Source organism: Astatotilapia calliptera, chromosome 23, assembly GCF_964374335.1.
Source record: "Astatotilapia calliptera chromosome 23, fAstCal68.1, whole genome shotgun sequence".
Taxonomy (NCBI): Eukaryota; Metazoa; Chordata; class Actinopteri; order Cichliformes; family Cichlidae; genus Astatotilapia; species Astatotilapia calliptera.
Window position 1 is genome coordinate 42,737,897 of NC_137443.1, and position 16,508 is coordinate 42,754,404.

Here is a 16,508-nt window from a genome sequence, read left to right on the forward strand (position 1 = left end):
GGAATATTGTTTCTCCGTGATTCCAGGTCAAAACATCTTACCTTTAGACTTGGAGGCAGCTTTGTGAAACTAACAGACTTTATCTCTCTGCCACCTTCTTGGTGACTGTTGAGCAGTTCTGCAGTGCACAATTTTTAAACTCCAATTTCTTTGTAAAGTCTGGATTCGCTTGTTGACCAAAGAACTTGTTGGCAGTCATCTTTCTTTTCTGTTAAGATTTTCTGCCATATGACTTGAGGGACATGTTCAGAATGCATGAGCTCAGGATTTCTGCTATTGCCAGTCTGCTGTAGATCTGCACGGAGAAAATGGCAGGACTGTTACTGGTGCAGGGCTTAAGCCGTGTCCGACACAGAACGATTAAAACATTGACAGGACTGAAATTACAGTGAAACTCAGCACTCCACGTCACACGCTTCTTAAACTGAAGGTAACGAATCATTTTACAACCAAATCAAACTGATACAGAAAACAAATTATTTGTCTTACTTTTGGAACAAAAAACGCCATCAAAGAAAATATAAATATGACTGTACGCTCTGCCATTGGCCCGCCAAAATTCAAAACACATGGCTCTTGAATCAGTAGGTGTTCCGCTCAGTCAGGCTACAGTCTCACTGAGTGAGTGCGTGCGTCAAAACAGCAAATTAAATAGGGCCTCCTCCATTAATAAAAGTGACATGACATATCACAAATTTCACTTAAATAGCTAACGAGTCATCGATTTCATAGGTATTTGCTTTTTACAACACATATATTTCCCCCTCCTCTTCAGTGTGTCATGGAACATCCTCACAACTATCAGTTTCGATCTGAGTGTACTGAGATTAGTCCAAGCCGAAACTGTGCGCTTTTCTTGTTTAAGTCTTAGATGACAAAATGCGCATGAAAGTCATGAAGTCTTCAGTGAACTCTCTGCGCACTGTTCTTGAGTTAGTCTGAAGACCACATGAAGCTTAGAGGTTTTCAGTGACTGTGCAAAAGTTATGTGACATATGCGCGCTATGAGCCTCAAGGTCCGCTCTGTGATTTTACGTACCCGTATTTCATGACTGCACTTGTTGCACAGGTGGAATCCTATCACAGTACCACACTGCAGTTCTCCAGGCTTCTTTCACAAATGTCTGTAGAACAGTGTAAATGCCTGGGTGCTTGATTTTATACACTATGTGGACATGGAATGATTGAACACCTGAATTCAATAACTCTGAAGGCTGAGTGAATTATTTCCACTTGTGTGTGATGTGTTCTGTAGTGCTCATTGTGTCTGCTGTTGGTCCTGAGTGTGAACACACAAATGATGTCCTGCAATATTTGTTCCATGTGGTGCACTGGTTCAAGGTTTTTTTCACACACACAATAAGTCTCATTTGTCATTATTTATCATATTTACCGTGCACTGTGCAGCTGGTAACTGCAACACAGAGCTGATTAGTGAAGCGAAAGCAAGGAAAGATGTTGTAGGAGGTCATCCTACGGCTGTAGTGCCACCTAGTGGAAAAAAGTGCAAACAAAGGCAGTGGTTGGTGTGGCTCACCAAGGAAACCTTCCCAACAAATCTGAATGGATACATTCACGAATCAAGAATTCCTTCTTAATGTCCACAACAAAAATTGAACTACAGCTGAATTTAAAGGATTATTCCATATTCTTCTTCTAAATTTGAATCCATATTATGACCAGGTGGTCATTTTGAGCAATAGCAGGTGAGTGAGTCACATTTAGGCATAAATTACAACTAAACAGGCGCAATATGGAACCGTTATTATTCTATAGAGTAGTTATACTTGAAGTCACAGCAACAACCCAATATCCGCCAATCGGCAACACAAGTACGAAAGGAAAAAAATGATCTATTTAACAGAACACTTCACAGATCAAAGATGCTTTTATTATTTGGAAATCACTTTTTGGCACAACACTGGGATTTCTTTTCTTTTTCTTTTTTAATTATCGGGAGGAGGCCCCAGGACACGCTGGAGAGATTACATTTAATGAAATACAACTGCATCTCTTGGCTGAGCTGGTCTGGGCTTGTCTGCCACCTTCACTTCAGGTAGTGGACGAAAAATTGTTTTTTTCATGTGTGTTCAGTATATGTAAAACAAACAGTTTTACGTGCAGCTGTGCATGTGCCGCCAATCAAAAGCATCCATCTGATCATCTGTTTGATGAAAACATTTTTTGTAGAAATCTGAAATAAACCAAGACAAAAACAAGCAGGTTGACTTTGTGAAATTTATTTACCTTTGAAAATGTGTCAGTCAGCAGTACAGTGAGAATAACAGCAGTCTGCATGTGTTTAGACTGACAAACTGTAAGCCTGAAAATTGCTGTCTTTATGTGTGGAAAGGTAACTCATATCAACAGATAGTATACCTGCAAAACTACATGGAGACAATAAGGAGTGTTTTGCATTAAGTCCAGTTTGACACAGAGAAGAAGCAAAAGCGTCAAATGTTTCTTTACACTTTCTGATGAGCAGTGCAATGTTTGCAGATAAAAAAAACATTAAAACATTATTAAAACAATACTTGACTAGCACTAGGATGGTCTTACATTACTAAGGTGATAAATATTCCTGGTCTGAGTAACTGAACACAAATGTATGTGTTGGTTTTTTAACAATACACGTAGTAATAAATTGAGCATAACATGTTCACAGTGAACAAACAGAGACCTTCAGCTGCCATTTTCTGCAATTTCAGGTGGAAAAGTGTTGTTATTTACAAAAGCACAGTGCAGTTTTCATTGTAGTTGTCTCTGGTAGTATCAATTTAATCAATAAAATCAATTTAATCAAAGTTATTGATGAGAAAGGTTCATGTTAGCCACTCATGCTCGTTTTCACAGTTCGCATTTCAAGTAACTTAATGTTTAAATATCTGACAAAACACCAAAACATGACTTTTTATAAACAGCACCATTTCAAAGATATACAAAAAATAAATAAACAGCACAAAGCACTGAGATAAAAAAAAAAAAAGTAACACTCTGGCATAATGAACTGACACTCCTCAGGAGGTGTCTGCCTTCTGCCGCTGAGTGTCTGAGTGTCCCTTCATTTGACTGAAAATGGTCCAGTTCTAAAAATAAAAACAAAAACATTTTAGCATCACTGTGTTAATATTGCTGAATAAAAATATTTTTGAACAAAGAACAATAGCTTAGACAAACCAAAGACGGGTTTGATGAATTAGAAAGAAAGTAGAAAAGTAAAAGGTAAGTTGGAAAGAATTGAAATGTGAAAATATCCTGAAGAGTGAAAAAGAAACCAGCAACTTTCCGAGTGCAGTCTGGCAGGATGAAGAGAGACTTACTCCTGAGTGTTTCTTGTTTCAGTTATAATTCACCATGAGCTCTCTGTGTGACAGACAACAGATTTAAGAACAGTTGAATATGTAAAGATGCTGTAATATCAGCAGACGAGTATCTGCTTTGAGATCACTTTTTATACCTGACAAGGATGAGTGCAGGAACACAGAGCACCAACACCACAGACGACAGAATGACTGAAATCCTGATTCCTTTGAGAAAAACAGGAGATAGAAGGATACAATAATGTGAACAACTATCAAATGACAAAAAAAATTGATCATAAAAACTGGCTTTAAAAACACAAATGTTAACACACCTAAATTTCTCTGATTAGATCCTGACTTCTTATCCAAACCTGGAAAAAGAAACACAAACATTAGAATCACAGAGTAATCATTAATTTATGAATCGGTGATGTTGAAAGAGTTTCTCACCAGCATCATCAGGAATCGTCTCCATCACCTCTCTTTGAGGAGCAGAGAGCACTCGTGCTGCACATCCCACCTGTGTGCTGTGTTTACGTGAACCTGAGAGCACAGCTGTAGTGGTGACAGTGAATGTAGCGTTGGTGTTGGACACACTGACAGTGTTGTACTGTGAGAAGCTGAGGTCTTGTTGTGAGACACTGAGTGTTACAGTGGGAGCAGGTCGACCAGTGGCTGAACAGGAAACAACCCACTCTTCAGTAGAGTTTGACTCTCTGACATCAACAACAGGTTCATGCAGCTCTGTGAAGGATCAGGAGATATGTTATAAGGACCATGTTGTCAAGAATAAACCAGCTTCTGGTGCATTTAATCACATTAAGGTAAAAGTTCTTACCATAGACTTGGAGGCAGGGTTTACCTGTGAAGGAGCCTTCAGGATAAGTGTTAAACAGACATGGATAGCATCCTTCATCCTGCTCCATCACATTCCTGATGACTATGGAGCAGTTTTGTAGTTCAGTATGTTTAAACTTAAATTTCTCTGTAAAGCCATCATTCACTCTCTGACCATAGTACTTGCTGTATGTGGCAACATTTGTCTCCACATCATGTGAGACTTTCTGCCATGTGACCTGAAGGACGTCTTTAGTGTCCAAGAGCTGACAGCTGAATTCAGCATCTTCTCCCACTGCTGCCAGCACAGTCTGCTGTGTTTGGACCACTGCTGTTAGAGCTGTAGGAGATAGATCAAGCTGTGAGGCACTTTAAATATAATGTTCAAGTCCAACTTGCTGACACATGAGGTCCAGTGTTACTGGCTATCCCAGTTCCTGCAACACACAGTTGTACCTTCAGCCTCACACTGACACTCTGCCTAAACAAATCTGGTAACTGTGTTATTGCAACAGGAATCAAAGTTGCTTCCAGCTGTTTCAGGTTTTTTAGTACATGTTTTTTTTAGTTCTACTGCAACACCCCGAACACAACCATAGAGGTGCACACATACATGTGCAGATCACTATCCACCCTTTCTAGCCACAAGGCAAGATTTTAAGGTTACATAATATATTAGATGTAAGATTCATCCCAGTGTCTCCATAGACAGACTTATAATTATGCCAAGGAATGTAAAAAAAACAAAAACAAAAAACAGGCTGTTTTGAGCTTCATTGTTAGCGCCCAAGGTCAAATTTGACTTATCATTTTGGCTAATATATCATATGAAAGTTAAAGTACATGCAATAGTATGTAATGCTTAGAGGTCATACATCACAGGTCAAGGTCAAACTTTTTTTTTCAGTTTGCAGTTTAGGAAAATCTCCAAATTTTAAAGCTAAACCAATAAATGACTCACTGGGGGACATATGCACTTTCTCTGTTTGAGTTCTTTAAAAACATTTGTTAAAACAACATTATAAAATGACTATTATAAAAACTCCATTCAGCATTAACAATTCTCACATTACCATGTTTGATAAATAATACATTGTGTGGATTATGGCATGAACCTGTGCAAACATTTTCAGACAAACGTCACTCAGGGCATCATTAGCCATCAAGCCGGATACACTTCCTTAGATCGTAAGCTGACATAATATCACAACTGCCACGTTGTCCCTTTTGCCCTTCTTGTTCTTCTACTTTTTCTTCTTCTTTGCCGGTCGACACCAACAATAAGCTGCAGGACCTTATTACTTTTTCAAACTATGACATTCACATATTGAAAATTGATTCAGAGTGAGATTAATTCACCCCCCCTCCCCCCCCCCCCCCCCCCCCCCACACACACACACACACACACGCACGCACACACACACACACACACACACACAAAAGAAAAAAACATACTGGGAATGCTGAAGTGTTGCTATGATTTTCCTAAAGAACAAGCTCCAACAGCCCCGTGACCGTCACTAACCCCTCCTAAATATTCAGAGAAACCACAGAAAATAAACTTTAACACTGTCGGTGGTTGTACTTGTCACAACATAATCTAAATTCTCAGGTCACCTTAGTGACCTCTACTGTATAAAAATAAAAATAAAAGTCTATTCTATAAAAGGGTCTAACTCACATACATACAGAAATAAATTTTTTCTCACCTTTGTCAAAGGCTCCAGAAATGAAAACAGCAAGAAAATAAAACAAAACTCCAAAGGAGGACATTTCATTGACTCGCCATTCATTTAAACTCCAGGTTCCTGCTTCTGCAGTTCCTCGAGTTTGATCCAATCAAATGCGTACAGCTCGCGTGGAGTCAAGTTACTCAACGTTTCACGTCACTTCCAGCTCTAAAAGTCGGAGCAGCTCCACCATCATCTCTCAGTTCGCTGTCCAAACGGAGATGTGAACGCACTCGAGGACAATAAATTACGCTTAAAGTGTTTCGTTCTGACAGAGTGGGCTTTCCACCCACCCCATTAATGCTCCTGTTCAGTCTTTCAACACACTACCTGCATGTCTCTGGACAGGGATAGCGTTGGTCGAGTGCTGATTGATTGACAAGTGGACGGGAATAGAGTGAAAGCGGAGTTTACCAGGAGCGGCAGAAGCACAGAAAGCTTACATAATAACACGAGAGGATTAAAAGCACAGACAGCGGCTGCACTGAACACGTTTCAATGTTCGTAACTTTCGATTTCTCTTCAGATCTTTTTCCAGGTCAAGAGCAGCACAATCCTACAGACTGTTTGTACACACGTGAAACTCCAATCAGCATTCAAACATTTTAATTGTTTGTTGTTTTTACGATTTTTCCCCCTAAATATCTGCAGTTACAAGTCGTTCAGCTGTTCAACTGTCTGATTTTTACACGCGACTTTTGCTACTCTTCTCCTACATCTGATCTGTGCAGAGATTCATTTGTAATCTAAAGCTCGTTAACCCCGAGCTTCTCATGCTGAGTGTACATGTATACCAGCAGGTGGCGTAGGCTACTCAGTCTTCATCACATTAGTTGGCTGGTAGTGATGGTTGCGCGATGCAGGGCAGGTTCAGTCACAGATCACAGTACATCTACCATATGCTTGTTGTAGCGACGTGTTTATGTTTTTCAGTAGTTGTCATAGGTAGCTGGTTTTGGCACTTTGTATAAAATAAAATGTTAACTGAACAGTTGTGACTGCTCAGCCTATGGTTCAACAGCAAACTCTTACATCAGTTGGCAGAGAGGAAACAAAAAAGTCTCACTGTATAGGAGTCAGTGGGTTATCACATACAATAGCTGCAACAGCATGAAAGGCAATAATAATAATAATAATATAAACATGTGCAGCCTGGAACTACAGCAAGACGTTACCTTCTTGTAGTTCCTTCTAGCTACGTTGGTACCTGACTTTAACACATATTCAGAGTGTCGAGGCAGACTAGAAAAATATGGTTGATGGAAGAATGGTCAGTTTACTCGCTTTATTGTATCACACTGGAGCATTTATGAAATGTTAATAAGCAGAATAACCATCTACAGATACTTCTGTCTCCTAAGCCTGGTCACCATAAATAAGGAGGCACGTCTCTCTGCAGCAGTCTGTTCTGAACGTAACCACAGTCATTTGTTTTACATTTTGTCATGTTACTGTCTCATTCAGTTCATTTTCACCTTGAAACTCTGCACACAATACGCCAGAGTGACAAAGTGAAAATGTTTGCTTGTAATTCTTGCAAATTTATTAAAAAGAAAACCAAAACTATAACACACACACAACTATTCACAGATGTTACCATGACACTGGAAGTTGAGCTCAGGTGTATCCTGTTGCCAATGATCATCTGGCAGATGTTTCTATATGTGTGATGAATTCAGTTGAATTGGACAGGATTTTAAAAGGCGCACACCGGTCTCTATCAGGCCACATAGGTGACAGAGCACAAACCAAGCCATGAAGTCCAAGGAATTGGTTGTATATCTCTGAGACGGGATTGTAGGAAAGTGTGAAGAAAAATGTGTGCAGTATTGAAGGTCCCAAGAAGCACATGGAAACACACCTGGACTTTACCAAAAGGCAAGGACTCTCAGAACATGAGAGACAAACTTTTCTGGTCTGATGAAACAAACATGGAACTCTTTGGCCTGAATGCCAAGCATCATGTCTGGAGGAAACCAATACCATCCCTATAATGAATGCAATTCCTAATGAACGAAGCCTTAGCTTGATGCTCTCAACTTCTTCTTCTTTTTTTTTGTATCCAATAATAAACATATAATGTGAAAAGATCCCCAATAAATTACCTTATATGTGGTGACATCCAAAAGTGGGGATCTATTAATGTGTTTTCAAAAACATTTCCTGTGTAAATTTTTTAAATAAATCAAGGTTCACACAACTAGGTTGTCTTTGTGAGTTTGATTTACCTTTGCAAAGAGGTCAAACAGCAGTGCAGTGAATAAACTGTTGCATTAGATTTCATTTCAGCAACACGAGCAGCTTGTTTGTTCATTTTCACAATTCTCACTTAAAATCACTTGATGTCAAAATATTTGACAAACAAGACAAAATTTTACCTTTTATGAACAACAGTTTTTCCTAATAATAAAGAAATATACAAACATACAAATATACAAAGTTTTAAAATTAAAAGTGCATTTCCCCCCCCAAAAAGCAGAGTGCAGTAACAAAGACCGACTAAATAAATGACTGAAATCCTGATTCCTTCGAGACAAACAGTGGAAAGAAGGATATAATAATCTGAACAGCTATTAAATGACAAAACACTGAACATAAAAACTGGCTTTAATAACACAGATGTTAAAAGACCTAAATTTCTGTGATTAGATCCTGATTTCTTATCCAAACCTGGAAAAAGAAAAACAAACGTTAGAATCACAGAGTAATCATTAATTTATGAATCAATTACTTTAAAAGAGTTTCTAAACAGTCACTTCTCTCTGATAGTGACAATTTGCATTCATTAATAACCAAGAAACTGACCTCACAGCATGAGTGGTGCTGGTTTCAGTCATTATGGAAATGTAATGTTTATAAGTTTGGGGAAACCTGGAGTCAGCTGAGACTGAAGAATTCACTTGGCTGAGCAACAAAACATTTCTCCCACTGAAAACGTAACATCCAGATCAACAGAATCAACTTTTTTGGGACCGAGAAAGAGTTAGAGGAAAGAAAGAAAGTTTTGGCACTGTGTCACGGACCGGCTCTGGAGGACTCAGGGGGCCGCGAGCAGTTATTCTTCTTCTTCTTCTTCTTCTTCTTCTTCTTCTTCTTATTATTATTATTATTATTATTATTATTATTATTATTATTATTATTATTATTATTATTATTATTATTATTATTATTATTATTATTATTTGGGGTCTGTGTCGTCTTCTGTTCTGTCCACGTTTGTATGTAGAGTGCGTGTGTCTGCTTCTCTCTCTCTCCCCCAGTCCTCGGGGCTGTTGACGGAAGCGCGCGTCGTGGGAGAGGCGTGTCCGGGCGACTGTCGTCATCGGGAGTCCCTCTTCGCTGTTGCCGTGGCCCACCTGCAGCTGATTACCTGACCAGCTGGTGGTAATCATCCCTCCCGGCTAGAAAGAGGTATTTAACCTGGACCCACGGCGACAGTCGACGTGGGATTATTACTCCTGACCGGTATAGTCTGTGCGAGACGTGCGCTCTTGGTAGTCGGCTAGCGTGTGTGGCTAATTGTGGTTTTTCCTTCTTCCTCCAGGAAAGTCGAGCGAAGAAGCGAGTTGGGGAGCACACACACTAAGGGGGCTACAGCACGGGACGCACTGGGAGCAAGTGATGGGCACCATTGACAAATTACATCTGAGTTAACTGTTGGACTGACCCGTCTATTCACTGTAAATAAAGTGCACTGTGGCATCGCAGAGTCTTGCGTTTTGGGTCCTACTTTCCTCATCGCCACGGTCTGCCAGCCAGACCGTGACACACTGTGCTCAAAGCTTTGACTCTGCATTTTCTGCTCCTCAGTAATTCTGCAGTTTTTATGAAACAGAGCAGAACTGAAGATGAAGCCTCGGGGTCAAGGAGGAGAGCCACAATAAAAGACACACAGACAATCAACTGAGTTTTTACAGTGACTTCTTTCAGATATGTATACACATTTTGTAATCGGTCCATGATGAACAAAAACTGGAGTCAAACACACACAAACCTCTGCAACATTACAAATCAATTTCATGTAGTTTTTCCTTCTCTCAGACCTGCACTACAGCCTACAGCACATCTGTCACGATGCTGCAATTAGTGTCACTCATATTAGAAGTGAGTTAGATTCATGTCTGAAACTTTTGGTACAGAATATTGACTTTAATAAATGTCTGCAATGTTACAGGTCATGCAGGAAGTAAAAAAGACCTGACTGTGAATAATGTTTTGTGCTCTTCTGCACATTGGACAGTCAGGTGTTACAAAGTTACAAAGACTTCATGTTAATGGTGCAGGAGTTTCTAACAAAGCAGCCCTCCTCTGGATGAATCCTGAGCTGTCACATACACACACACACACACACACTGTCACGTCCCGTGGCCTCGTTTCCAGATTTCTGTATTTCAAGTGGAAGGTTTTCTTTCTCAGTGTTCAGCTGTTATAGTTTCACAGATTTTTAAATATTTTGCAGGTTGATCATGAAGATCCTAAAACGTTTGTTTCAGCTGTGAGATACTGATGCTGAACTAAACAGACCGTGAGCCCAGAATTACTAACACACTAAATAACACACAGACATTAAATTAGCCTCTACTTACTTCACTTAGTTGAGGCTTCATGTCTGATTTGCTGTAATGTATATAAAGCATAAAGTAAAGGGGACAAAGCTGAATGGCATGTAAGGTTATGGTGTAAGGATAAAAGCAGTTTCCAGTTACGACGTAAGTTAGGAGGAATAAGCAGAATAAGCCAATATTTATGTAATGCAACTTTGGGTTCTGGTGTTTAGGTAAATCGATAAATAGATAAACAAATAAATAGCACAAATCACTAAGAGTAAAATTGCAATGTACCATTATATTAATTAATATATCTAGCTAGCTATCTTTGTTTCTTATTTTGACTGTCCTGTCTGGCAGCCGTTGCAAGCAGAGTGTGGTCTGTGGCTCCGCTGCAAAGGAGGGGCTGTGCCAGGGAGGCTGGCAGGGCTGCTGGAAGCAATTCAGTAACTATGCTCTCCATATTTCAGAGACTCCAGGACCTGGAAAAAATGAGGACAGGTGGAGATAGACTCAGAATTGAGTCTAGCTGGCTCTCATAAAGATGAAAGTCCTGGATCATCATGGTTGGTGTCTCCTAGGAGTCCATTATCTGAGGTGATTATCATCGTGTTTCAGTGGAGGTGTTTCAGTCCCATAAAAAATAATAAAAAACACTGCAGCAGTTGTCTGTTAATAGTGCAAAATCAAAGCATTCTGAGCAGATTAGCTTAGACAGAACAAAGACAAATGCAGCAGAGTCTACTGAGGTGTAGTACACATCAGATTGGAGGGGGGAGGGGGGGAGCTCTAGAAGCAAGTTGGAAGATTTGAAATGTGACAACATAACAGAGTGAAAAAGAATGACAAAAATTTCCACGCACAAAATGACAGGATGATAAATAACCAATAAACCTGAGTGTGTCTGGCTTAAGGTTTCAGGTGTTTCGTTCATCTTGAACTGTGTGTGCGACAGACTGAAAGATTTATGAAGCTGCACAAACATTTATGAGGGGAATCAAAAGGAGAAAGTGTTTAAGAGGATTTCCTGCTATGAGATTTCTTTTTCATATAAGCCACAAAGAGGAGTGCAGCGACACAGAGCACCAACACCACAGACGACAGAATGACTGAAATCCTGATTCCTTTGAGAAAAACAGGAGATAGAAGGATACAATAATGTGAACAACTATCAAATGATGAAAAACATTGAACATAAAAACTGGCTTTAAAAACACAAATGTTAACACACCTAAATTTCTCTGATTAGATCCTGACTTCTTATCCAAACCTGGAAAAAGAAACACAAACATTAGAATCACAGAGTAATCATTAATTTATGAATCAGTGATGTTGAAACAATTTCTCACCATCATCATCATCATCATCAGGAATCGTCACCATCACTTCTCTGTGAGGAGCAGAGAGCACTCGTGCTGCACATCCCACCTGTGTGCTGTGTTTACATGAACCTGAAAGCACAGCTGTAGTGGTGACAGTGAATGTAGCGTTGGTGTTGGACACACTGACAGTGTTGTACTGTGAGAAGCTGAGGTCTTGTTGTGAGACACTGAGTGTTACAGTGGGAGCAGGTCGACCAGTGGCTGAACAGGAAACAACCCACTCTTCAGTAGAGTTTGACTCTCTGACATCAACAACAGGTTCATGCAGCTCTGTGAAGGATCAGGAAATATGTTATAAGGACCATGTTGTCAAGAATAAACCAGCTTCTGGTGCATTTAATCACATTAAGGTAAAAGTTCTTACCATAGACTTGGAGGCAGGGTCTACCAATGAATGAGCCTTCAGGATAAGTGTTAAACAGACAGTGATAGCATCCTTCATCCTGCTCCGTCACATTCCTGATGACTATGGAGCAGTTCTGCAGTCCAGTGTATACAAACTCAACTTTATCTTTAAAGCCATCATTCACTCTCTGACCAAACTGCTTGCTGTAGGTGGCAACATTTGTCTCCACATCATGTGATATTTTCTGCCATGTGACCTGAACGACGTCTTTAGTGTCCAAGAGCTGACAGCTGAATTCAGCATCTTCTCCCACTGCTGCCAGCACAGTCTGCTGTGTTTGGATCACTGCTGTTAGAGCTGTAGGAGATACAGTTTGAGATGTGAGGCACATTCAGCTTTTGTTCAGGTGAACTGTAACACACAAAGTTGCAGTTTCACTGCTAAAACTTTTTTGTTATTTTTCTCACTGTTCATAACATGTTTTACAGTCTTTTTATTTTATTTTTTTTTTTAGTTTCCTTCCTGAATAGAACTGCCCCAATAGTATACAGTAACTGCTGCAGGGGATTTTCTAACACTACAAGGAGGATTTTAGTATTGACCGACATTTCAAAAAGAGCATTGCAAATTAAGAGTAAAGAAATGAGCAGACCTGACGAAACATTAAATATGAATATTTAAAAGCAAATAACAGAGTGTAAGTGTTTTTCTGTAAACAGCGCGGCAATTCGGCTAAATGAGAGGAGGCCGAAGGGCAATTATTCTGTTTTTGATATAAGATTGAACCAGTCAGGGGACTGTGAGGTCCTGAGACTCAGGGAGTATCCAGAGAAATCTGAGGTATTACAAACTGCTCCACTATGAACCTCTAAATCTCTGTGTAACAGCTGAGTTATACAGTGGACAGAAGAACATTTATGATCAGAGCCCCATCAGTCCCTGTGTTAATGAAGATACTGTAACTGTCCCTTTTGCTGTGGTTTGCAGGCAGTGAGCAGAAAAAGTACTTACCAAAAGTCATTTAGTGTGAGACATTTTTCATTATGTGCCTCTGTGCAGAAATGTGACTCAAATCCTGAAACCCTGCAAACTTGTCTGCTCACTCTCAGTACAGAATATCGACTTTAGTAAAGGACAACAGTGTGCACAGTTATTACGTAAGCTCATATTTATTCTAATGGTTCAGGGTTTGACTGTAAATAATGCTCTGTGTTCTTCTTCACATTGTACACGTGAGCTGTTAAAAAGACTTGATGTTCGTGGTGGAAGAGTTTGCAATGAAGCAGTCCTCTGGATGAAACTTGAGCTGTGCAAGGACACGCAGGAACATTTATCCACACGCAGCTTTTTTTAACACGAGCCTCTCTGATATTAAACACACTGATTTTCCTTCAGCTGCCTCTCGTTGCGCTGAGTCATCGTGCTGTTTCTGGAGAGAAACACGTGCGTGAAAGCGGCTCCATTACTGCACACTCATTACTGTTCTCCTGTCAGGATTGTTTTTGATCCGCTAATTTGCCAATTTTTCCCAATTTGTAAATTTGTAAAAATCAGATAACCTCACCCCTCATTGTTAGTTACTGCATTGCACAGTTTACACAAACTCAAGTTCTCATTTATCATAACTTGAGTAATATCTGTCACTTTGACGCCTACGTGCTGAACATGGGAAAGTCCAAATACTTCAAATGATTACAAAGTTAGTAAAACTGAGTGGTAAACTATCGAACACACACACAGATATATATATATATATATATATATATATATATATATATATATATAGAGAGAGAGAGAGAGAGAGAGAGAGAGAGAGAGAGAGATTGTATAGAGTTGTATTAACACAGACTTTGTTCCCACCTTTGTCAGAGACTCCAAGAATAAAAATAGCAATCACATAAAATGAGACTCCAAAAAGCGACATCGTGGCTCCACACTTACCGCTAAAACTTCAAACTGAACGGAAATGTGAATGTTCCGGGGAAACACCTCCGACACTGAGTCACAGTATATGTATCTACTGTGTATATATATAGAGAGAGAGAAACAAAGAGATATTTATTTATATTAGCAAGTGCGTTTAAAGTGGTTAAAAAACTGTCTGTCCATAAAGAAAATAGTTTAAAAGCTTTTATAATTCATGTGTTCTAAGATGTTTTTGTGTATACTTGCTGCTAAATTGCAGGTTGTTCATGTGAAACTAAACTGTTGGCTAATTTCAGGTTGATCAAAACGAGCAGCTTAACGAGTGCACATGAGAACAAAATTATTAATATCATTATTATTTTTATGAAATGATTTTCTTTCTCTGAGCAAAATATAAAAATGCAAACATCCAAAATTCAAACTGGGACGTTTGGAGAAGGTGCGTTTAAAATACTTTGCTCTGCTAAACAACACCTTGAAAATAGTTTTTAAAAGGAGAACTATTCATATGGGCCTAATAACCCCTCATCTGTCTCTGAAGGTAAGTCTTTATCTTTAAAAAGAAAAAAATAATACTTACCTTGTACACAGAACTACTGTGTTTTTGCTACTAAATCATTCGTGAAGCAGGGTTTTTGTGTGAATTATCTTGTAGCAAGTGTCACCTGGCAGTTTGCTGCCTTCCGTCGTGTCAGCAGAGGAGCTTTGAAAAGTTAGGGTGAGTGACGTGAGGTCAGCGCTCTTCTGTGGGAAGTTCCACAGACGATTAACTCAGAGACTTTGGCTGTTTGATTTTGATTATTCAGTATTGTAGGTGCTCATTTTTAATGCGTGTTTTTCGACTTTCTAGTGTGACCAAGGGTTTTAATGGTTGAATCAATCAAGTTCTAGATCGGCTGTGAGCGGGGAAATCAATCAATATAGTACGTATATTGATTGTTTTTAGTGAGCATTGTAGTGCTATTTGCTTGGACCTTTGGTTTGATAGGTCTCATGTGCGGCTGGGCTATTAGTAGAATTTGTTGTAAATCCTGTCTGGGAATGAAGGGGAAATGTATGCTTAACTGATGGAATAATAAATGAAACATTTATTTCTTTGGATATTCTATTCGACACTTCAGTGCTCGGTTAAAATCTTTTTATTAAAGTTTTCGTTCTGAATTCAAAGTCCGTCCAGCTCCGAGTTAATTGGTAGTATAGTCGTTGCCTCATGTGAACCACTTCCATGATAGACTCACTAGATGGCACAATAGCCCCAGTGACTACATTTTTTTTTCTTTTTCATTTTTTTGTGCATCTGGACGTAGCGTTTTTACAAGGAGAAACGATTAGTCACTCATTCAAGTGACTTCTTCTTCAGATGGTTATTTATAAATGGCCTTCTTGACTCCGCGCTTAAACCAGCGTTCCTTCCTGTCCAGGATGTTACATCCTCATCATTGAAAGAGTGTCCACTGGCCTGTAGGTGTAAATAGACTGCAGAGTCTGGGCCTGATAGCTCAACTGTGTTGTGCCATCCGCTTCACCAGAGGTTGTTTGGTTTCCCCGATGTATAAATCCTGGCAATCCTGCTGGCACTTAACAGCGTACACTATGTTACTGTTAGTGTTGGGGGACCCAATCCTTGGGTGGACCAGTTTTTGTGTGTTGATGTCGCTGCCAAATAAAATATAAAATGACTAAAACACTATACAACAATACCTGACAAGAAACACTGGCATGGTCTTACATGATAAACATTACTGGACTGAGAACTGAAAACTTTATAAATGTAAATATCGATATACGTATTTCTATTTTGTGTGTCTATTGTACACATTTTGAAAAGCCTCTATAAATTCATCATGAATAAACAAAGACCTCATGTGGCCTTTTTGTGTAACTTCACTCAAAATCTGTTGACGGCTAAGTGTTTAAAATATGGGACTTTAATTATGTTTATTTGTTTTTGAAGAGTGTTCAGCAACAAAAGCCGTTTGACCAGTCATCCAAAATTATTGAAAAAATAATTTTAATGTTCAAAAAAGTAATAAAAAAATAAAACAAAGAATTTACATAAAAAAACAATGCACAATACAATATTATTAATCTGGTTTTTCTGTCTCAAATCTTAACACCACACTGTAAGGAAAGTCGAGAAAACTCAACACAAGTAAACTGTAAACTCTTGCTTCAATCACATTCAGTTCAGGTTTTGAAAAACACAAATTCCTGCTGAGTAAACAAATGTGTGAGCTGCTAATAAGAGATCTTCTGCTGTTCAGTCAGGTGCACTAACCACTACACTGCAAATCCACACAAAACGTATGTTTATCCAGAAAAAACCGTGTATCTGCAAAACCTGCAGCCCAAAAAAAGTCAACGCTGTCAAAAAGCATGTGTTTGTGCTGGTGACGGTGAAAGGGTTGGATCATGGTTTAGTTGGCTTCTCTCAGGTC

General features: G+C 39.2%; 2 protein-coding genes and 1 long non-coding RNA gene across 4 annotated transcripts; 1 reads left to right on the top strand and 2 right to left on the bottom strand.

Moving 5' to 3' along the window:
• Positions 1-1,869: 1,869 nt before the first annotated feature.
• Positions 1,870-6,006, bottom strand: LOC113017014 (OX-2 membrane glycoprotein-like). Of its 2 annotated transcripts, none has more exons than XM_026160270.2 (7): positions 5,849-6,006; positions 4,141-4,479; positions 3,753-4,046; positions 3,635-3,673; positions 3,458-3,527; positions 3,321-3,363; positions 1,870-2,194 (listed from the first exon to the last, which is right to left on the bottom strand). In XM_026160270.2, exons 1-6 carry the CDS (start codon positions 5,910-5,912, stop codon positions 3,339-3,341), a joined length of 831 nt encoding a protein of 276 aa, XP_026016055.2. In that variant the 5' UTR covers positions 5,913-6,006; the 3' UTR covers positions 1,870-2,194; positions 3,321-3,338. The 2 variants fall into 2 exon arrangements, with proteins under 2 accessions (XP_026016055.2, XP_026016054.2); XM_026160269.2 differs by lacking the exon at positions 1,870-2,194 and adding an exon at positions 2,225-3,086.
• A 3,150-nt stretch (positions 6,007-9,156) lies between these two features.
• On the top strand, positions 9,157-9,576 carry LOC145424130 (uncharacterized). The gene is made up of 2 exons (XR_013905099.1): positions 9,157-9,334; positions 9,414-9,576. It is a non-coding gene; the product is annotated as an uncharacterized LOC145424130 (long non-coding RNA).
• Positions 9,577-11,312: 1,736 nt separating this feature from the next.
• LOC145424440 (OX-2 membrane glycoprotein-like) lies at positions 11,313-12,535 on the bottom strand. Its single transcript, XM_080297777.1, has 4 exons — positions 12,163-12,535; positions 11,766-12,068; positions 11,648-11,686; positions 11,313-11,540 (listed from the first exon to the last, which is right to left on the bottom strand). Exons 1-4 carry the CDS (start codon positions 12,533-12,535, stop codon positions 11,431-11,433), a joined length of 825 nt encoding a protein of 274 aa, XP_080153903.1. The 3' UTR covers positions 11,313-11,430.
• Positions 12,536-16,508: the final 3,973 nt, after the last annotated feature.

Coding starts and splice junctions, on each gene's coding strand:
- LOC145424440 (XM_080297777.1), bottom strand. CDS start 12,535: ATGTGCCTCACATCTCAAACTGTATCTCCTACAGCTCTAACAGCAGTG. Junction 11,687..11,765: donor TGATGATGATGATGATGATG/GTGAGAAATTGT, acceptor TTCTTTTTCCAG/GTTTGGATAAGAAGTCAGGA. Junction 11,541..11,647: donor ATCTAATCAGAGAAATTTAG/GTGTGTTAACAT, acceptor TTTTTCTCAAAG/GAATCAGGATTTCAGTCATT.
- LOC113017014 (XM_026160270.2), bottom strand. CDS start 5,912: ATGTCCTCCTTTGGAGTTTTGTTTTATTTTCTTGCTGTTTTCATTTCT. Junction 4,480..5,848: donor TTCTGGAGCCTTTGACAAAG/GTGAGAAAAAAT, acceptor TATCTCCTACAG/CTCTAACAGCAGTGGTCCAA. Junction 3,364..3,457: donor CCTGCACTCATCCTTGTCAG/GTATAAAAAGTG, acceptor TCTGTCACACAG/AGAGCTCATGGTGAATTATA.